The sequence below is a fragment of the Pezoporus occidentalis genome, unplaced genomic scaffold (genome assembly GCF_034315485.1).
Source record: "Pezoporus occidentalis ecotype Australia unplaced genomic scaffold, CSIRO_AGI_Poc_V1 ctg47, whole genome shotgun sequence".
Classification (NCBI taxonomy): domain Eukaryota; kingdom Metazoa; phylum Chordata; class Aves; order Psittaciformes; family Psittacidae; genus Pezoporus; species Pezoporus occidentalis.
Window position 1 is genome coordinate 2,802,930 of NW_026915802.1, and position 22,532 is coordinate 2,825,461.

The window sequence follows — 22,532 nt, forward strand, 5'->3', positions numbered from 1 at the left end:
AGAAAACCAGATGAAGAGTAGCACCACATAAAATTCACTTCACTAACAGTTCACGAACTAGTTTTATCACATTTTACCAAAAAGCTTACTAGAACAGTATATGAAATTCTTTCTAAAAAAAAAAAACTATGCATGAAGACACAGAAAAACAGTGTTTCATTCATGTAAATTACTTCTATGATACAAATATAATTTTTCTTGATAAATCTGTGTTGTCTGATGTATCCTCCTGGATGTTTATTTTTTCCAGAACTTCAACTGTAATCAATCTATTTTATCCTTTCCAAGGTCTGTCAATTTTGAATATTCCAGGAACATTTTTTCTAACTCATAGTTAGAAAAAAGTTGTTCATGAATATTCCAAAATAGAAGATATTTGAATATTTGCCCACTTTCATTTCCTCAAAAGACTGAAGACTTTTCTGCATGTAATCAGTCATTTACTGCTAGGGTGGTGAGGGACTGAAATGGGTTGCCTAGGGAGGTTGTGAATGCTCCATCCCTGATGGTGTTCAAGGCCAGGTTGGCACAAAGCCTTGGGTGAGATGGTTTAGTGTGAGGTGTCCCTGCCCATGGCAGGGGGGTTGGAACTAGATGACCCTAAGGTCCTTTCCAACCCTAACTATTCTATGATTCTATGATTCTATTTCATTAAAAAAAAAAAAAACTGCAACCTCACAAACTTTTCCAAATATGTATGAAATAACAAAAAGACATAGTAAACAAAGAACAAATCCTAGACGATAAACAAATAGATTCTTAGAGGAATAATTTTTTCCACTTTTTTTTTTTTTTTTTTTTAATAAGATCCGACATGTCACAACGTCTTACACCTGGGTCGGAGCAATCCCAGGCACAGCTACAGGTTGGGCAGAGAAGAGATTCAGAGCAGCCCTGTGGAGAAGGATCTGGGGGTGTTGGTCAACGAGAAACTTAACATGAGCCAGCAGTGTGCGCTTCCAGCCCAGAAAGCCAACCATAGCCTGGGCTGCATCAAAAGGAGCGCGACCAGCAGGTTGTAGGAGGTGATCCTGCCCCTCTACTCTGTTCTCATGACACTTCACTTGGAGTATTGGGTACAGTTCTGGTATCCTCAACATAAAAAAGACACGGAACTGTTGGAACAAGTCCAGAGAAGGGCCACGAGGATGATCAGGGGACTGGAGCACCTCCCATATGAAGACAGGCTGAGGAAGTTGGGGCTGTTCAGCCTGGAGAAGACAAGGCTGCGTGGAGACCTCATAGCAGCCTTCCAGTATCTGAAGGGGGCCTATAGGGAAGCTGGGGAGGGACTCTTCATTAGGGACTGTAGTGATAGGACAAGGGGTAACGGGTTAAAACTTAAACAGGGGAAATTTAGATTGGATATAAGGAAGAAATTCTTTACTGTGAGGGTGGTGAGGCACTGGAATGGGCTGCCCAAGGAAGTTGTGAATGCTCCACCCCTGGCAGCGTTCAAGGCCAGGCTGGACAGAGCCTTGGGTGAGATGGTTTAGTGTGAGGCGTCCCTGCCCATGGCAGAGGGGTTGGAACTAGATGATCTTAAGGTCCTTTCCAAACCTAACTATTCTATGATTTTATGATTCTAAGGTAGAGCTTGGCATACAGAATGGTTGACTATTAAAGAAAGTTGGTTTAGGATACAGGAACAGGTACCACACTGATTAACATTTCTTCAGAAGGAAAAGTATTTTCTAGTAGACAAATGCTTACTAATATTTAATATTTAATATAAATATTAAATTAGCATTAATCATGAAAAAGAGGATTAAACAAAAGGCAGTCTCCTAAACACTACTTTTAGCCTACTTTATAAAGATTAATACTAGTTATATCAGTTGTCTTTTGATCTCCTTCATGTCTTTTAATGAATTTATTTCAAGTCACAACTGCAGGGTATGTAGATCACTTCCACTGTCTATCCTCCATTCTTCAACATTTTTCTTAGAAGCCGCTTTATATTTATGCAACTCTCTTCTAAAGACCAAGCCTTACTCTAAGAGGTTTAACATTTTTGCTCCTGTAGTGATGCCAAATACAAGTTTGTTTAGTCATTGTTACAAAGTGCACAGATTAAAAATCATGCACTGGACTCTCTTTTACAGTTTTGTGGGGCCTTTTTGTTGTCTTTTTTTCCTGGAATCTTTCTGCTAACTTGCTGCACAAAGCAGTGAAAGCACCACTCAATACAGTTCCCCCAACATAACATTTACTCAGTCTACACTGGTGTAAACATGATCTCCCACAAGAAACATATTTCTTGGGGGAAATATGGGGGAATATGTGGGAAATATGTGGGAAACATATTTCCTGCTTTTGTCGCCTCTTTGACCTTCCTCAGTTTGTCACAGGCTCTGTGACACACAACAACTGGGATAAAAAAGAAGGAAAAAAAAACAAAACAACTAGAAGCAATTAAGTGTCAACTCATTAATTAGCACACGCAGAAGAAACCCTAAAATTCACTTCCTTTGTCCCAAAAGACTCTATCTCAGGACATTTCTACCATCACAGTATGTATCTTGTCCTCTGGATCTTACCAAAAGCTTTGGTGTAGACAAGCAATTCACTGAAGAACAGTACAAAGAGTACAGAGGCTCTACTGAAAATGAAATACTAGCACTGAATTACTGCACTGACATTGCTGTAGCAGCAAAATCTATGAAAGTTCCCCCACCACCAATTAAATACAAATAGCAGAATGCCCTGTTTAAAACCAGGGTGACGTTTCAGTCACACAGCTAAATATAATCTTGTGGAAGATGCTGGATGCTTTATCTACAAAAAGCAGCATCCTACTTCTTGAGTTTCTTTCCTGTTTTTCAGCCCTCCACTGTTATTTCTAGTGCACAAGTCCTGATGACTGAAATCTATTCCAACAGATTTTTGTTGCCTTTCTCGTTTTGATCTATTTTCTCATCAATGCAGACTTGAAACAGAAGTATCACAAAAATAGCAAAGTTCTTTCACACGTCACTTCAAATACTGTTAAACTTTTCCCTCAGGGCAAAGATGTGTGACATACATTTCACAAGTCACCTGTGAAGTGCCACTATATTAGATTTTCTGAAGGACAGTTACTTATCTGACAATAATCCTGGCTCTCCAAGGTATCACAGCCAACACAAACCTCATGTGAAAGCCATTTCACTTGACATTGCTGTCTTTATTCTCGTACACAGCCTACACTAACCTTCCAATGGCACCATTTCAATTAAGTAGATACTTAAAGGTTAATGCCATTAGAAGGTTAGTGTAGCATTTCAATTAAGCATCTACTTAATTTGAACAAATCTGTGCTTCGGTGCAGTTGCTTTTTATGCATAAAGATCAGCTTTTTGTACTATTTGGGATGTGCTTCTATACCAGGAGATTGCAACAAAGTATCAAAGATGGCTATCTTATGTAACTACAACGTAAATAAACATTCTTTCAATTGTTTATAACTCTATGCGAACATTCCCCTACCAAACATCCAAACTCTTAAAGGAAATAAGGAATCTCACAAAACATTTAGGTAAGAGATTTTGATGGAGTCGTAGAACCTGCAATCTTTATGTCAAAAGCAGACAGATTCTCAAGTGCAAGGCCATGGAGAGTGCTTAAGTATCCAACTATGCCTGTGTTATCACCTCAGATGTCCTATAGGGTGGAAACAGCTCCCTTTAAAGGTAAAATTAATATGCATTGATTGTGTTGTGTGGCTTGAAGTATTCAGATTCAGCATCAAAAATACTTTAAGAATTGTAACGTCTAATTAAAATAAATTCTGAACTAGCAACTCAGAACAACTGCAGTGACTAGACCTTTATCACCCCACATACTTATATATAGAGACAATTTGCAAACAGCACTGAATATACTGAACATTATAGCTGTAAGAATTTAGATATATGTCCCTAGAGAAATGAAGACCTAAAAGACCCGAATTGAAAATAATGTTTCTGCCATGAACTCATTCAGTTAAGATATCAAGATTCAATTTGACAATTTATTGCCAAGAATCATGTAGTAGAATATAAATATGATGGCAGTATTGGAGGAGATTTAAAAAAAAAAAAAAGGCAAACAAGACCAAACAACTCCAAAGCAAAAAGATAAAGACACTAAGGACAAAAGTTCCTGCACAAATTTGCATGAGGAAGTCATGAGAAAAAAAAAAAAAAAAAAACAGAAAAGTATTGTCTCCTACCCAGCTCACTTTCACAAATGAGTAATCATTCAGAATTAAAAAATGTCATTAGAAGAATTCCTAAACACAGAAAGGTACTAAAGGATCTCAAAAATGTACAATAACAGACCACAGTTTCTTCACGCACTCTAAGGAGGAACCAATGATCAAAATTAAAAAGCAGCTTTCCCCAAGATTATGAATTTTGAAACAGAAAATTTCACTATAGACACACTTGTAAAGCACTTGCTTTTACTTTAAACAAGCACCTGGAATATAAAATCTATCTATCTTGCTGATTTCATTATGTAAGGGTAGCATTTTGATAACCCATAGTAGCCTAGATAAGACCATGTTCAGATATATGTACTAATGTGTGGCACTGATTACCAGGACAGAAACCAAACTAGAAGTTCATGTCCTGTTTATATAACTAAAAATAAATCACCTTTTCATGTGAGTCACACTCACCGTTTCTTGTCTTTGGGACTCAGTAAGCTTTCCAGACAATTCTTCTACAGTTTTTCTTAATTCAGCTTCAGTGCTTCATAGAAAAATATAGGTAAGAAAATACTCTTACAAAAACTAAATATCAACTATGATAATTTTAAGCAGAAAAACTCCCAGATCTTTAAGCTACTTCAATTTCTTCTACAGCCGCTAAATTCCTAGCATAGAGACCAGCCTCAATTAAAAAAGTCATGATAAAAAGTATTTGCATTTCTCAAGTGAAGATAAAGAGCATCTAGGTTGAAAGGCTGTCAACAACTATAAAATTATGAACAGGTCTACAGAGTGCTTTCGAATAGCAGTTCCTACTAGGAATTAGCAGACCAATTCCCGTTATTGCTATTAGACAAAGCACCACATGTTGAGACAGTACATACTTCAGAAAAGCATTATGGCCTGCATAAGAGCTTGTTCGCAAGAGACTCCAGTACCAAGAATAAACAAGGAGCAAAGCTATAATAAAAGAAATTCCCGAGTCCTTGTTGGTTTGTCCATATATCTAGAAGGGGAGGAAAGCCACATATCCTATACAAATCAGAACTGATGGGTCTTATCTACATTTATAAATACTGCACAAAATGATGGGAAACAAGCAGTATATAATACTGCTTTCATCTAAATCTTGTGCAATCCCCTGCTCTTCACAAAATTATTTTTTTAAATACAGAAGAATAAAGTTTAAGCATTATTTAAAAACATAACAATTATGTTCCACACTATTCTTCATATGGAGTTATATCCTCTTCATACCGATTTCTTCTTGAAAACTCCCGACTGATGTCATCTCCTAGGCGAAGTTGTTCACTGCTGAGATCTCGAAGAGACTGGTGGAAAGAATGCAGCTGTAAATCAAAGTACACAAATTAAGCCAAGGCTTATGAACCCTTGTATCTGTGATATTCCTAAAATACATATATACCCTTTTAAAATAAAGCAGATAAAAATAGCCTACAATATATCAACACCACAAAATTCCATGAATTGCATGTCTCTATTTCAAACAACCCTTCACAACACTTGCTCTCTGACATTTAATTTTCAGTACATTATTTGCTAAACCAAGCTTCCCAACTATGGGGTTTTCTTCTATCATTCAGAGCTTGGTCATTTTGGTTACCTGACACTGCACCATCTTTTCAACCTAATGCAAAGCAAGATGAAAGATCAGAACAGGTGAAGTCAGGAGAGACACGTTTCCTTCTAATAAATGCTAGTGTAAGTGAAACAAAGTTCTGCCCAGCTATACATATTGTTATAAAAAGATGGAAGTGACCAAGCAGAACACTACAATGTATTCAGGAGCTACCAGAACAATGAGGAAAGATATTTTACCTTGCCCAAGACTTTACATACTCTACTAGAATGCTTTTCCAGAGCTTGGGCTGGGGTAGGGAGGGAAGGCAAACAGAAAACCTCCAACAAAAAAAAAAAAAAAAACCACATCTATTTTCCTCTCTAATACCTCTCATCTTCCCCAATCAGCAGGCCTCCAATTTATAGTTAAACCTTTTAAGTAAGCAAATTTCTATACTTCATGGGATAAAAACAGACAGTTAATCCATCCTAATCCAACCTACTGCTGCCAATGGCTTAGTAGCCATGATCATCATTGTGAAAAATCCTAGTTTATAATAGCCCCTTTTTCTATGACCAAGACTTAAACCTACATCTTCCACAGCCCAGCTGACTGCCATCAACATTCAGATACAGGCACTATCATCTCACCTGTGCAACTAACCAGAAATTTCAACCTGACCCAAGAGACTTTGAAAACCACAGCACATTTTCAGAACCTATCAGCCTAAGAAGGAAACTCAGATGTGTTAGAAGCACATTCAGCTGGAAAATTACCTGTGCTAGAAGCAGTCAGAATGTGAATAAAGGGACTGTGGTTACAGAAAGAAGAAAAAGTCACAGCTTTAGTTAAACAACACTGCTTCCTCTCTGCCTCAGTTGTTACTTATGGTCATAATCAATTATTAGCTCTGCTTCACCATTCCTTAAAGCACTATACTCTTCTTACAAAAATAGCTAATGATCTAGTAAAGCCATATTTACCCACTGAAGAACAAGAATAAGGAATAAACTGGTAATAATCATCAAAACAGGAAAACTGAGCTATTTCCTTAGTTGCTTAATAGAATCCCACCCAACTTAGTTTCACCTGCAGATTTACTGAGAGTGTACTCAATGCCCTCATTCAGATCATCAATAAAAATATTAACAACATTGGCCCCAATACTGAGCCCTGATGGACACCTAGAAACTAGAAATTCCGTATGCATTGCAGGAACTGCCTTGAACAAATTTTTTAAAGATATTTATAGAATATTTAGAAGTAGTCTAAAATAGGTTGAATATTTTCAGAAGCTTAGGAGGAAAGATTTCTGTATAACATTATTTCCTTCCAAGAATAAAGTTCCACAGTAACCCTGGGGGATGAATGAATGAAGGGAGCAGCAGACTGAAAGGAACAATGAAACAGGGTTAAACAGAAGTATAGGAATTTCTGTGGCACTCAAGACTTCCAAAAAAGTCAACTTAACGTACTGTGGTTAAGTCTAAAATTACTTGGAAGTTGAGACTGGTTTAATAAAGTCAACATGAACATCTCACCATCAGCTGCTTTAATATTAGTCATTATACATTTCTCCTGGACAAATTAGTCCACAGAAAGAGATTCACTCAAGTAGGTCTATCTGCTGAAAGCTCCGCTCTATATGTAAGATATAGAAAGTCTATGATCTTATCCATTAAAGTAACTAATTTCTTTTTTCCGAAGAGTCTGCAAGTAGACACAAGTTGAGGGGTATGAAAATTACCAGTACCATACACATCCTCTCCTCCTCGCATCATCTGCCTGAAGTATGGGGTCAAATTATCCCACTCACAGATCAGACCTAGAATTAAGATGGAGAACTAGCTGGTTCAAAAATCAATCCAGGCAATCCTGAAGTAAACAGCAAAAGCACTAAGATCTTCTGCCATTTATCAAAGCAGAACAGTCCCCCTTTATAGCCACACTGGATTTCAACATGTACATGAACGTTAATCACATATTCAGAAATTATTTTTATTTCTCATATGTAGTTTAAAAAGTACAATTATTTTCATACATTTCTTTTGATATCATTACCATCCGCATCTTTTTCTCTATAATGATTTGCATGAAACTGACATGACTGACAGACACAAGAAAATGTATGTCAGGTAACACTGAAAGCACATTTCATAACTGAAACATTCTTAGCTGCATCATCAGAATAACCTTATTTGATGGGAAAAACAAACAGCCCGGTGACTACATGTTGCCTGTTTGGGAGGCAACTCCCATTAGTGCTTTGTACCTGGTCAAAATTATCTGCCTCATTGACGAATCGAACACTTGCAGATCTAGACCTTCGATGTTTATTGCCCTGTGAGTCTCCATAATCCCTGAGAGGAGAAGTAGGCAGGAAGTGGCGGTTCCCTTTATGAGATAGGAGATAAAAAAAAAAGAAGTAGGAAAACAAAACTTTGTATGGGAAGTTTTTCATTTTGCTTTATCAAAAAGTGCGTTTCACCTTGCCAATATACTTATAAGCCACATCACAGACAAAACTACTACTAAATTTACATAAAATGCACAGGCATACTTATATATCCTTTACCTCTTCTCAGGATTCTTCTTCAGGTATTTCTGAAATACATGTATGTGATGGTAAGAAAGAGGTTTTCTTTGTTCCTCCGAGGAATAAATAGGGTTTTTCCTCTAATTTTATTTGCCCAAGCAATAGCTTTTGCTCTACTTTTTTCTATCTATTATAGCTTCAAACTACAGTACTACACAGCTTTTACAGAAGCTTTCTACTAAAAGACATTAAATTTACTAACATTATTTTTAGTAAATTTACTAAATTTACTACAATTCTGGGAGGAATGCAGCCCCCAAATACACTTTATTCTAAAATATAATGAATTTTCAGAGAGATGTACAAGAAAAAAGCTACTTTTCTGTAGGTTATACATTTGTACACTTCTTCCTTTTCCGCTGAGCCTTACATAATTTCATGCACACATCCATAATCTTATGCATTTAAAATTTAACTTCCCTTTTGCTGTGAAGTAAGCTTCAGAATCTGCAATATCTTTTGGATTTAGCTTTAACTTATATGTGTCTACAACTCTCATTACCATGCATATGATACATCATGCAGGGGACAAGCAATTTTCTCTACTGAAAGAATCATTACATCTCTTGGGATACCAGCAGAAAAGACTATGTAATAGAAAGCTGCAAGAATTTACCCAACCAGCAGCTGCATAAGGTCCTGCAAATTTCTAAACCCAATTTCTTTGAAGTAATCAATGACAACTTCTCACACCACTATCTTTATATTTTTAATTTCTTCTTTCCATACAACAACTATATGACATAATTTAATCACACTCAAGCACCTTAAGTATTTTACCTGACACTCCTCCTCCATCTAGATCACTAGGATATAAGCTTGAGAGAGAAGCACTTCTCATTTCAGAGTTCCGGGTTAATCGTTGGCTCCTTAATTGACCTATAGATTGTTCCAGTGTTTCTTTTAACTGCAGAGGAATTGCAATTTACTGAAATATGAGCACAGACTGATGAAAAAAATGCATGTAAAATATTATTTTTCAAAGAAGTAATTAAGAGAATCAAAACTTAATTTTAAGCCAGGAATTAATAACAGCTTTTCTTCATTATCTTGTATGTCATATTCCTATAACTGTAGCAAAACACTTTTACAACACTGGCGGCTTCAGATATCAAGTTTCTTACAACATTGGTGCAACACACCAGGAAAACGCAAAAGAAAAAATAGGTCTTCTACAACCAAACTAAGACCTATTTGCCAGCTCTGCAAAATCCAGAAAATAACTTCAAGGAAATTCTTTTCATTGGCATTTTTCTATCAGCTCTATCTGTAATCAATTTGACATATAGCTGTCAAATTTCACTAAGAAGCTTTATATCAAGCCCCACTTTTACGAGCTATACTTCAAGAAAAGGGCAGCCATCTCAAACTTTAAAGTTCAGAACTATATTCCTAAACAAGTTCCTCATTTTTTCTTACTTTCTAAAATTACATTTGCTAATTTTGGTTCTCAGCCACTTGCTTTTGACACGTTTACCTGACAATGCACAAAACATCTATTTCTAAAGGGTTGCCTTTCCTTTCCCTAACAGAAGCTTGTACACAAGGGTTAAATTCGTGCTTTATTCTCGCAGAAATATACACAATGTCGTATCTCCCTCTAGGTGGTACAAAAAGGTGCCTAACATTTTGGTCCTTCCTTAATATCATAGAATCATAGAATAGTTAGGTTTGGAAAGGACCTTAATATCATCCAGTTCCAACACCCCTGCACACCTCACACTAAACCATGTTACCCAAGGCTCTGTCCAACCTGGCCTTGAACACCAACAGGGATGGAGCATTCACAACCTCCCTGGGCAACCTATTCCAGTGCCTCACCATACTCATAGTACAGAATTTCCTCCTTATATCCAATCTAAACTTCCCCTGTTTAAGTTTTAACCCATTACCCCTTGTCCTATCACTACAGTCCCTAATGAAGAGTCCCTCCCCAATATCATTACAGGCCCCCTTCAGATACTGGAAGGCTGCTATGAGGTCTCCATGCAGCCTTGTCTTCTCCAGGCTGAACAGCCCCAACTTCCTCAGCCTGTCTTCATATGGGAGGTGTTCTAGTCCCCTGATCATCCTCGTGGCCCTTCTCTGGACTTGTTCCAACAGTTCCATGTCCTTTTATGTTGAGGACACCAGAACTGTACCCAATACTCCAAGTGAGGTGTCATGAGAGCAGAGCAGAGAGGCAAGATCACCTCCTTCGACCTGCTGGTCACGCTCCTTTTGATGCAGCCCAGGATACAGTTGGCTTTCTGGGCTGCAAGCACATGCTGCTGGCTCATGCTCATTTTCTCATTAACCAACATCCCCAAGTCCTTTTCCCCAGGGCTGCTCTGAATCTCTCCTTTGCCCAACCTGTAGCTGTGCCTGGGATTGCTCTGACCCAGGTGTAGGACCTTGCACTTGGCATGGTTAATATTTATATATATATATAAAATTAAAAGAGACAAATATCAGTGCCATCAGAAAAAAAAATAGATAACCGCAAAGGAAACATATCTCTCAAGGGCTAATTACTTTCAAAACTCTCCAAAATAGTGAAGTCAGCAGGAAAATAACATTGCCCTAGAACAGAGCACGTATGGAAAGTACAATGTTCCCACCACTAGAGTACTAGCAATAGCAAAAATGAAATAAATTTCTGAACAGCAAATCTTCCTGACCCTGTAAATTATGTAGCAAGTTTTGCATTGATTCACATCAGACACTGAGCACCTCAAAGTGGGATAGTGAGACTAATTTATAAATTAGAATGTAAAATAGCTCCACAGCAGCCCAACAGTCACCAATTCATAATGTAAATATGCTATACAATGGTCTGAAGAAGCCTTTTTAAAGTAAAAGATTACAAAGAATTCAAGGGTTAGACATTACAATCAGCACAACTAACAGAACCTAAACATACTCCCCATTTGGAGCAGATTATTCTTAGATAAACAATCTTGTTTAACATGGTAGAAGTGCTGGACCAACTATCACTGTGAAAAAAAAAAAACAACACATCACCATCCAAATGAGAAATTTATTCAAGTTTTTCTTAAATAATTATCATACAAAGAAAATAGATTCACTGCTTACTCACCCCAGCTGCTTCTTCCCACAGATCAAGTACATAAGACAACTAAGTGGAAACTTTGCTTCAAAAAGGGAACAGGAACTCAGAGAAATATGCTATCTTTACTAATTTTACTAAGAAGACTGAATTTACTTTATTATTTAAAGCTCAAGCAGGAGACGGTTAGTGTCTCTAGATTTCTCCTTGAGCCATAATCAAAAGCCACCTTGCATTGACTAAGAAGAATGGACATTAAGTCAAAACCAAATGCAAGTGACGCCTTGCTCACCTTGATGTTTCCCAATAGAACATCTTTTTAGAGTAACAATCTTGAACTACATTTAGTACCAGTATTTGTTAAAAACTGAGAAGCTTAAATGGCTCCAACACTCACCAGAAATTCCACAAATTCCGTACCTAAGCAGAGCTTATAAAGACATACACAGCATTCAAACAGAAGGAAAAAAAATACTTTTAAAGCATATAATATCCCAGATTACTTCTATGCGAACTTGTGCATACCGATTTTGAAAGCAAGCTGTCTGAAGAAACAAGTCTTTTCCACATATTTGCTTTTATTCCTCTTTCTCTCTACCCTCACATGCAAAATATTCCTACATTTCACATGTATCTGTTCCAAGTTCCACCTGTTCACCTGCTACAGTTTGTTTACAACTAAGTTACAAACCTCTCTTGCCCTACCAACACAAATTTGTTTTACTTTCTCTGTCTAGACATTTGCATTTAAGCTTGTAGAAGACTGCTATTTATGAGAATTTCATCCCTTCTGCAATTTAGATAAAGTTGGTCAAGAGATTCAGAAGCTGTTGTAGAACGCCAGGAAAAAATACTTCACCAGTATGATCACAATGTAATTTCCTGCTGTAATATAGCTTTTATATTATCAATTATTCATGCAAAAGAAACACATTCCCTAATACTCTATTTCAGCTATACACCTTGTACATGGTAGCGTATCATAATAATCTATTTGGTGCTTAGAAACCAGAAAAGTAACGAAACTACAAAACCTGCCAGGTTCATTATGTCACATATTAATACAGTTTGATTTAGATCACTCAAATAAATATGCAAACTTCCTCTTTATATCTACCTAATTCTTGATATAGTCTGTCCATTATTAACAAGTTTCCAGCTATGAACGCTATTAGCATAAAAGATTTAAGAAGTCAAGATAAACTGAAGATTACTCACAGTTGCTATCACTTCAGTTTGTTCCTTGTTGTATTCTCTGTATTGTCCCAGCAAATGGTCAACATGTCTTAGATTTCTGTTGGTATCCTTTAAAAAAGTTTGAGGAAGAAAAGTCAAACCAGAAACTTCCTCTATTCAAACAATGCTGTTGTCCCTATTATTATTGTTTTATCACTGTAACATGCTAATACAAGTGCTTTTTAAAGGGTCTAAGCATTGAAAATCCTGTTCAAGTAACCAGAATATGAAGATGTTGTCTCTACATTGGAGAGACAACAATTTGATGGATGGACCACTCGGTAGATAAAGAACTGGCCGGATGGCTGCACACACAGAGTTGTGATCAATGACTCAATGTCCTGCTGAAGACCAGTAACAAGTGGTGCCCCTCAGAGATCGGTGTTGGGACCGGTCATGTTCAACATCTTTGTTGCTAACATGGACAGTGGGATTGAGTGTGCCCTCAGCTGAACGATGTTTGCCAAAGACACCAAGCTGCGTGGTTCAGTTGATACGCTGGAGGGAAGGAATGTCATCCAGAGGGACCTCGACATGCTTATGAGGCAGCCTGATGCCAACCTTATGAAGTTTTACCATGCCAAGTGCAAGGTCCTACACCTGAGTCAGAGCAATCCCAGGCACAGCTACAGGTTGGGCAAAGAAGATATTCAGAGCAGCCCTGCAGAGAAGGATCTGGGGGTGTTGGTCAACGAGAAACTTAACATGAGCCAGCAGTGTGCGCTTCCAGCCCAGAAAGCCAACCATAGCCTGGGCTGCATCAAAAGGAACATGACCAGCAGGTCGAAGGAGGTGATCCTGCCCCTCTACTCTGCTCTCATGACACTTCACTTGGCGTATTGTGTACAGTTCTGGTGTCCTCAACATAAAAAAGACATGGAACTGTTGGAACAAGTCCAGAGAAGGGCCACGAGGATGATCAGGGGACTGGAGCACCTCCCATATGAAGACAGGCTGAGAAAGTTGGGGCTGTTCAGCCTGGAGAAGACAAGGCTGCATGGAGACCTCATAGCAGCCTTCCAGTATCTGAAGGGGGCCTGTAATGATATTGGGGAGGAACTCTTCATTAGGGACTGTAGTGATAGGACAAGGGGTAGGGGTTAAAACTTAAACAGGGGAAATTTAGATTGGATATAAGGAAGAAATTCTTTACTGTGAGGGTCGTGAGGCACTGGAATGGGCTGCCCAAGGCAGTTGTGAATGCTCTATCCCTGTCCCTCCAACCAAGGCCAGGTTGGACAGAGCCTTAGGTGAGATGGTTTAGTGTGAGGTGTCCCTGCCCATGGCAGGGGAGCTGGAGCTAGATGATCTTGGGGTCCTTTTCAACTCTTAACAACTCTATGATTCTATGATAGAGCATGGCAAAGGGAATGAGAATAAACAAATAAATAAAAAACACAAACTCAGAAAAAGGTCACTATCATTTACAGTACAACAGTAAGGCCACAGCTTCAAATTAAAGTTTTATAAGTTTCACTCACTCTAGGTATTCAGAACTGTCAGCTGGAGAAGAATGGCAATGACTTCTGAAGCAGTAAATGGCATCAAGATAACTAAATGTCTCCTTCCACTTGAAGTACAGATTCACATTTCCTCCAGTGCCTCCACTGAAGCAGCAGGAATTAGATGAATGCTTTTTCCTACTTAGGTATGGATCTCTTGCAAGTTTATAAATACTGCTTCTTATTGTGATGTTCCACACATAGAAAATATTTGAATTGTAAGCTCTATCATGAGGGAATTAACTGCCTACGTATGTACTTTTTCATGAATTGGGCAATTTTAAACAGTGCAAGACAACAAAGATGAGGCTGGAATTTTCTGCTACAAAACATAATGCCTTTTTTGAGAATCTGACAAATCTAATTTGGCATTATTCACTTGGCAAATTTTATAAACAGTATTCCCGAACAGGTGACTACTTCTAACAATGCTATTACTGTCTTAAATAACAGCTTTATATAAGTGTAACAAACCACATATTTCAGCTCAAAGGCAATATAAAAAAATTCCCCAAAACCTTTCTGGTTTGCACAGAAAGCAATGTTTCCCATCACTACAGTATTTTTCACAACTTCAGAAATGAAAATTTGACCCTTATGTTACAGAAATGCAAACTCTATAAATACTTTAAAACCATATTTTGTAAACAACCTGTAATGTGCTTGCTAAAGTATGGATCTTCTCTGTAACTTCTTCCGCACCATAGTTCCGAGCTCTGCTGTGGGATGCTCTCAAAGGTGGCTGCCTTCCTATTCGAGCCCTAAAAAAGTTGTCTGAATCACTAGATGAATCTGCCATTAGTATCTTGAAACCTAGATAGGAAGACCAGAAAAAGTTATGAATGCTGAAACCAGATTTTAACTGAACAGTCTCTGACTTACACAATATTCCCAAAGCAACTTCATACAGTCAGACCACATTTACACTAGCCTTTCTGGGTCAAGTCAGCAGCATGTACTTTTGAAGCAGATCTTCCAACTGTTCCTCAGTTATTATGTTTGTTCATACCATCAAGCAGTGCCAAGATGCAAGAGGCAGAGCCAATTAGGACAGAAATAAATCAAAAGATGCAGTCTCACTATTTCTAAGTTCAGTACCCAGATAAGACCATAGCCCAAAGCAAATTCTCCCCCTAGACTTACACTGGGGACATCAGAGTTTTATTAATTGTTCTGGTCTGCAGAAGCACTCCCCTTTACCTCACACTACTTGCTACAGAATGGCCAGGGCCAACTAAGACAAATAGCCCCAAGTAACTAAATATCTGAAGCAAATCTAAGAACTTAATGAATCTTAATGACTCAAGAATTAGAGATATTATGGAACTTAATGAATCTTAATGACTCAAGAATTAGAGATATTATGAAAAAAGGCAAATGCTGCTCCTTAAAAAGCAGGGAAAGAAAACTGCGAAGTTATAGACTAATCAACACAAATATGCAGGAAAAATAAAACAGACTAAGAAAAAAAAGGCAATGTTTCCGCTGATATCAAATCAATGGATATGGCAATAAGGAACCAAATTTGTTAAACAGTTAGATAAGTATGACAACTTGTAATATCAGAAAAAGAGATAGGTACTGATAGAAATTAAGGAAAAGCAGCAGCTGACTTATTTTCTGAAAACATCATTCTGAGAAGTATATTAACCATGACAGCCCAAACTACTGAAAAGCTATGATACTAGAGAAAACAAAAGGGAAATGAAGATTCACAAAAGAAAATATTAATGGTTTTGTTTTCAGCTGTCCAAAAATAGGCTCAGTAAGATACTCAGTAGCCAAAGCCTGAAGAAAGGCTCATAAGATAAAAAATGAAAGGAAACACTAGACACAGAAAGACATTTTGTCTGAAGAAAACTTCCTATTTACCATTGAGTAGCATTCCTCTTTGTTCTTACAAGCAACATAAGAGAAACCACAAGCACTTTTAAGTTGAAGTTTTGTTTCGTAGACAGCAACATCCTCATTTTTAAAGGAACTATAAAAATTTCATTTTACATTTTTAAAAAATCACAATATGTGTAGAAATTTGTACAAATACTCTATATGCACATATGTCTATTAATTTAAATTAAAAAGTGCCTATTATCACTTTTTACAAAAATCTAGATTGATTTCAGCACTTGATCATACAATCTACTTGACAGTGAGAGTCATTTGTCTTTTACTAGTTCAGTGTACCCAAACAGATTATAACTTATGATTTCTTGCACTCAGAAAAAACACTAGTACCCAGTATTTTCCTTCACTGTAGGAAACGGAACATTTCAGTTTCACTCTGGACTGTCTTGTTAAGAGATACTCAGGGTAAAGCAAACAAGTACAAGTGACAGTCTCAGCTTCAAGTTCTCCAGCTTGAGTAAACAAAAGATAAACTGAGTATAGACAACCTGATTACTTCAAGTGTTTTTATTTGTTTAGCTCCACGCAGACAAATCTATCACTAGGTAACTAACTCAGAGTTAAAGGCATATTTGAAGTCTTACTGATAAGACTAAGCATGACAAAAACATTCAATAGCCATTCTAGAAAAGGAGCTGACACCTGGAAGGTCCTTGCCTTAAGAGCTTCCAATTGAGCTAGGAGTAGTTTTCAAAAACCAGGAAGGTGGTCCGACAGGGTGACAGTTCACCATCGTGCTAGCAGGCACCGGCCCTACACTTTATTGTCAATTTGTGACACCGCGTTCCCAGCCCTCTTCGGCATCACGACACAGAAAACAGTTCCTTCATACTATAGACCAACCAACCAACCAACTCCCTCTGCAAGTCCTCCCTACGCAGTGCACGTATCGAACTTCACTAACACCTGACCTCATCTCTGAGGGCCTCCGGAATCTCTTGCCCCAGACAGGTCAGTGAAAGCCCCAGGGGCAGCTGGACAAGCCCAGGACAACGCTGGACACGCTGACGGCCGCGCCTCCGTCAGGCCCACGGGCTGCAACCCCGCGGCTGGCACGCCCTGCGCCTCCCGGCTGCCGCGGCTCCCAGGGCCGCTCACCTCCGCACCCTACCAGCCCCCAGCGGCAGCGCAGCACGTTTCCGCAGCCGCTCGAGCCGCAGCCTCCGACTCAACCCTCCCCACACCCCCAGCCCTCACCACACAGCAGCTACAGGAGATAGCGACAGCTCCCCGAGGCGAAGCTGACCATTTCCCTGAGCACGGCCAAGGGCTCCACATACCGCCTCACTTCGCCGCCATGGCAACTTGAACTAGCCGCCCTGCCACCAACTGCCAGCACCTCTTTCCGGGCGCCAGGCCCCCCCTCCCCGCAAGGCTCTGTGGGACAGGTAGTCCACTAGCGACGGCCCTGACATGGGAAAGAAGGCGCGGAGGACTTAAACTCCCAAGAGACTTTGCGGTAGGGACGCTGGCCGAGCCAGTGGCGCTCTGCCGCAGGAGCCGTAACGGAAGCCAGGCCCCGCCCTGCGGGGTGGTTTTCGGTCTGTCGAAGGCCGCGTTCGGGAGGTGGGAGGTGGCTCCCGGGCGGTGGTGTTTGTAAACGTTTTTAAAAGGTAAACGTTTACAAAATACGTAGGCGTTTTACACAAACTGCAGCTAAGCAGGCGTGAAAAGCAGAAACAAAAGCTATTGCTCTGGCAAAGCAGGTGTGTACGTGAGGAGAGTAGGCCCCTGGCTGATCCTGCTGAGAAAAGGTGTGAAGTTACTTAGAATCGTAAAATCAGCTAGGTTGGAAATGACCTTTAAGATCATCAAGTCATTACCCCAGGACTGCCAAGTCTGCCACTAAACCATGTCACTGCCTCTACACTGTTTCTGAACACTTCCAGGAGTGGTTCCACCACATCTATGTGCAGCCTTTTACAATGTCTGATCACCCTCTCTGTAGTTTTCCACTGGAGCAGGAAAACCTGAGGGAAATCTGAAGAAAGGAAGAACTCGCTTGGTGAAAGAGGATCTGTTTAGCGTACTCTGAATAAGCTTAACATATATAAGTCCATGGGCCCTGGTGGGATGCACCCATGCATGCTGAGGGAGCTACTAATATGCTGTGGGAAACTAAGATGATTAAAGGACTGACGCATCTCTCCCATGTGGAAAAGTAAATGTAGCTGGGGCCCTCTAGCCTGGGGAAGAGAAGGCTTGGGGGATCTCATCAATGTGTACGAATACGTGAAGGTACAAAAAAGGTAGTGTCCAGTGACTGGACAAGAGGCAATGGGCATAAATTGAACAGGAACTTCTCTCTGACCATAGGGAAACACTTTTTAATTGTGAGGGGGACCAAAAGGTGGCACAGGTTGCACAAAGAGATTGTGCAATCTCCATCCTTGAGAACAGAGAAAAGCCATATGGACAGCCCTAGGCAACAGAATTTAGGTGACCCTGCTTGAGCAGTGGTCAGTTGACCTCCAGGGGTCAATCTCAAGCATTCTGTGATTCTGTAATCCTTTCTTGTCACAAACACACTGCCTGGAAGAAGCTTTCATAGTTTTTACCTTAACTATTTGCAAGTTCAAAGGATAGTTTCATGTTAGCATTCTCTCTGAGCTCTCTTAGAAATGACAACCTCAGACTTTACAAGGCTTCACGCAGCAGCACGTATTTAGTTTTCAGCCAAGTATTTCAATTTTAACAGCTTTTTCGTGGCTTTTTCATGAAATAAAGCAAAAGGGGAAGCACAAGAGTTCCTTAAGATTCCATACCCATAAAACTCCATAACTACCTGCTCTTGAAGATAAATTGGTTACATAGACATGAATCTTCAAGACTTTAGAATAACATTCTTTCATGTCGCTATTCAAACAACTGGCCTGATGGTGCTGTGTCAAAGTAGTATGTCTAATGTACAGAATTATTTCAGATCCTGAAACAGAAACAGGTAGGAACTGTCATATCTTACAAGTGTCTGGAATGGCTAAACTTGTTAATTAATCAGGAAAAAAATAACCAAACTGTGTCTTTATTCTACTCTTTATTGAATTATTTTCCCAGTTTGAACACTTCCTCATACAGATATTACAAGATTTAACTGTTGATATCTAGTAGTCCCTTGAGGAGTTTATGTGGAACACTAATTAGGAACTAATTCCTTCTTTGTTAGAACCTGTTGCGGTTTATCTGATTTGTGTATAAACCATATAAGCAGTGCAGATACCTGAGATACCATAGTAAATCTGGCAGATAAGAATAATGTTATTTTTTTTAAATCACTTCCAAAACAATGTAATTCTGAGCCTTGCAGTGCTTGAGATAGATAGTAGATGAGCAACTGTGGCAGTTACTAGAGGAAGTGTAACAGTGGAAAAAGTATACTTCTCAATTTTTGCCATGTTTAAATTAATGGGAACATGCAGGGTCTTTGAAGAAGCACCAGGGGGAAATAAATCTGCAACATACTGCAGTTTTACTACTGATTTTTCTTTCCTATTTGCTTATTAAGATCCAAGCATAAGCCACATTCATTGATTAAAACTTTCATTTCTCTGTCCTCAGGGCATACAGGATGTTGAATGTCTGTTCTTAAGATTATATTTATAAATGTGTATATACACGTTAGTGATACTTTTAATACATTAATATTTTTTAGTATATAAAAAAGGAACATTTATTAACATTCCACATGGGGTGGAAAGTTGCCAGTCGCACTAAGCTGCTAGATACTATCACACTTCAGAATTTATGTGGTCAGAACTACTGATTATTGTTCATTTTTACAGCCTGAAATGCTTCCAGTCTTGACTAAGGTAAGCAACTGTGTTCTATCATTCCTTCAATACGGGTCATGTTTCTAAACCTCCTGTTTTCCTTACTATCCTGTGAATAATCCTGTTTGTCTGTTTCTTTCTTGACAGATAAAGTATTCCAGACAACTCTATAAATGCAAAGTAAAGTTAAATAATTGCACAGTATTCCAATTTTTCTGCTGTGCAGGGTGTGTCTTAATGCATGTAGCTACTTGTGTTTTTCTCTTCTGAATTTAAATTCTAGAATTCACAGACCTCCCTAGCCTGCGGTTATCTGTAGCTTTACAAACATACTTTTCATTCCACCATCTGCCAGCCTGTTCAGGAAAATGTTGAACAGAAGGACCAGAAGCTGTCTAGGAGAAGCCAGAGCATGGCACTGCAAGGCTGGCAGCTCCCTCAGGGCCAGGCACCAGGGGCCACATGGGATCCTCCTGGAGCCACACCAGGACCTGGCAGCCCATTCCTTCCTGCCACCCCAGCCAGGAGCTGGGCAGCCCAGGGATTCAGGGTCAACACCAGCCCTAGGCGCTGGGCACCTCCCTGGGGATTGGGATGAGCTGAGGCTGTTCCAAGATGAGTGTGAGACCTGGATTAATGAGGCCACATGGCCAGGCAGGGCAGGACTGTGGGGAGCTGGAGACGGGCCTCAATACGGCAGTGCTGGGCCAAGGACTGATGGCCCTGGGGGGGGGCCGACATGGAGTCCTGGGCTTTGGGCAGGCTGGGGAGAAGTCCTAGTGGAGGTCAGGAAGGGGCAGTCAGCCCTTTCAGTGCCCTCAGCCCTGACAGGCTGCTCTAGGAGGAGCAGCAAGCTGGGAGCCAAGTGTGGCCACAGCACAGACAGTGACTTTGCCAACAGGATATAGTCATGCAGCACCTCATCAGGACTGGGTTGGTGATACTGACAGTCCCCGCAAGGCAAGGAATCAAATCAGGTCCATACAGAAGGAGCAAGAGACACTTGGAGACAAGACTACAATGTAGGTCCAAGTTCTATCACGGAGACAAGACTGGAGAGAAGACCAGAGGCAATGATACCTTCCATGTAGGTCCAGAGTGTACTCAGAAAAACCCATGATGGCCAGGTTGGCCAGGGCAAAGCCCTGACAGGGTGTAATAGCTGAACTGTGATTGCAGACTTCTAGCCAGCAGATTCCTTAAACATGCTAGAAACTACAATGTAAACAATGTCATCTTGCTAAGAGCATAATTTGTCAGAGCAAACCCAGTGCCCGTGGAAACACCTTGTGGTAGCAATAGTCCTCTTCCTCCCCAGATTCCTACTGTTGATGTTCCTGGCTCTAGAAGCCCAGAAGGCAGTGCACCCAGTCCTGGAACTCTTCCCAGGCTGAAGTCATGTATTCTGTCCTGTTTCCTTCAAGGCTATCAGGCCTTGAACGAGAGGAGTCTCTTGCTTCTCTCATTCAGTGTTCAAGCCCAGAAACTGTATATTACACAGTTCTCATTTATTTTGACATCTGCTCGGAAGATCTACAACTTCAGCATCAGCTTTGCCATTTCTTCATTCTGCAATCTTTTATAGTTACCCTTTTTGATCCCTTAGAAATAGTATGAAGATAGATACTTATTTCTTCCAGTAACACTTTCTGGAATACCACTGCTGCCACAGAGCAGTTGCCATGCTAAAGCTTCTAATGCCAGTATCTATATGCATACTCTTTTACCTACTAAATAAAATTTAACTCAAAATACTTTGCCCTCAGTGAACGAGCAATGAAACAAATTACCCTTCCTCTAGTTTAAGAGCCTGAAACACAATTACGATGGAGTAGCTATTGCAGGGTAGTCTTTACCTAGGAAAGGTAAGTAGCATAAGGATACCTTTAGTACACCAAATGAATGAGTATGATTTGATTTATGAAAACCCACTGAAATTACTTAAATCTTGGAACTACTTATCTGCCCACCATTAAAATGATTATTCCTTTGCTTAGTCCACACACAGTGATACGTAAAATGTAACAGTGAAGTCAGAATAAAACTGGGGGAGAGAGGGGGTGTAAAAGAGTACACACAAGGTGTTGTAACAAATCACCCCAGTAGTGCTTTCGTTAAAGAGGGGATATACATCCCTAGCATAGTCCCTCTAACCGGGCCATGTCATGAAATGTAAGGACTTTTCTGTTGTACTCCAAGTTGTATTAGGTCATCAAGATTGGTTGTGAAAAAACGGAGATTTAGCTGGAAGAGGATTTTAATGCTGCTGCTCAAATTTGATAAAGCGTCTCTGGACAGTGTTAGGCAATGTTTGCTGGATGAAACAACTGTGATTTGTACCTGCTGCTTGGGAATCAGGTGTTGAATAGACTCATGACAGCTAAAAGACTTGGACCATAAGAAGAAAGATTCCTTTGGTGATACATTTGTTTTGCTAGATGGCTTTGTAAGGTGTGAGCCTGTGTCAACAGAAATATTTCCTTGTCAAAGCCAAACGGAACTGAGAATTTGATGTCCTGTTGCTAATACAGCATACAGTGTCCCCAGGACAGGCTAGATACTTTGGCAGTAAGAACAAGAAAATGAGTAAGGCATTTTGATATCCTGCGGAAACCTGGTAGGCAGCTGTAGCACTGTCTGAATTTTGTAACACAGCATATTAGGTGAAGCCCGTTAAATGGTTGATTACTCCATGGTTCTTCCATGCTCAGAACCTGTACT

At 39.6% G+C, this 22,532-nt stretch overlaps 1 protein-coding gene across 17 annotated transcripts in view; it reads right to left on the reverse strand.

Annotated features, from left to right (window-relative positions):
- The window catches only part of CEP128 (centrosomal protein 128), a 140,781-nt gene extending 123,312 nt beyond the window's left edge, over positions 1 to 17,469 (reverse strand). For 7 of the 17 annotated variants that reach the window (XM_062636218.1, XM_062636217.1, XM_062636224.1 and 4 more), the window contains exons 1-7: positions 17,242 to 17,440; positions 14,792 to 14,952; positions 12,620 to 12,706; positions 9,133 to 9,259; positions 8,029 to 8,150; positions 5,432 to 5,523; positions 4,643 to 4,715 (exon numbers count right to left, since the gene is read on the reverse strand). In XM_062636218.1, coding sequence (XP_062492202.1) covers positions 4,643 to 4,715; positions 5,432 to 5,523; positions 8,029 to 8,150; positions 9,133 to 9,259; positions 12,620 to 12,706; positions 14,792 to 14,938 — 648 coding nt within the window. In that variant the 5' untranslated portion in view covers positions 14,939 to 14,952; positions 17,242 to 17,440. Of the gene's footprint in view, positions 1 to 4,642; positions 4,716 to 5,431; positions 5,524 to 8,028; positions 8,151 to 9,132; positions 9,260 to 12,619; positions 12,707 to 14,791; positions 14,953 to 17,241 lie in introns of all 17 variants that reach the window. The other 10 variants (XM_062636228.1, XM_062636229.1, XM_062636230.1 and 7 more) reach the window with 7 other exon arrangements.
- Between the last annotated feature and the right edge of the window lie 5,063 nt (positions 17,470 to 22,532).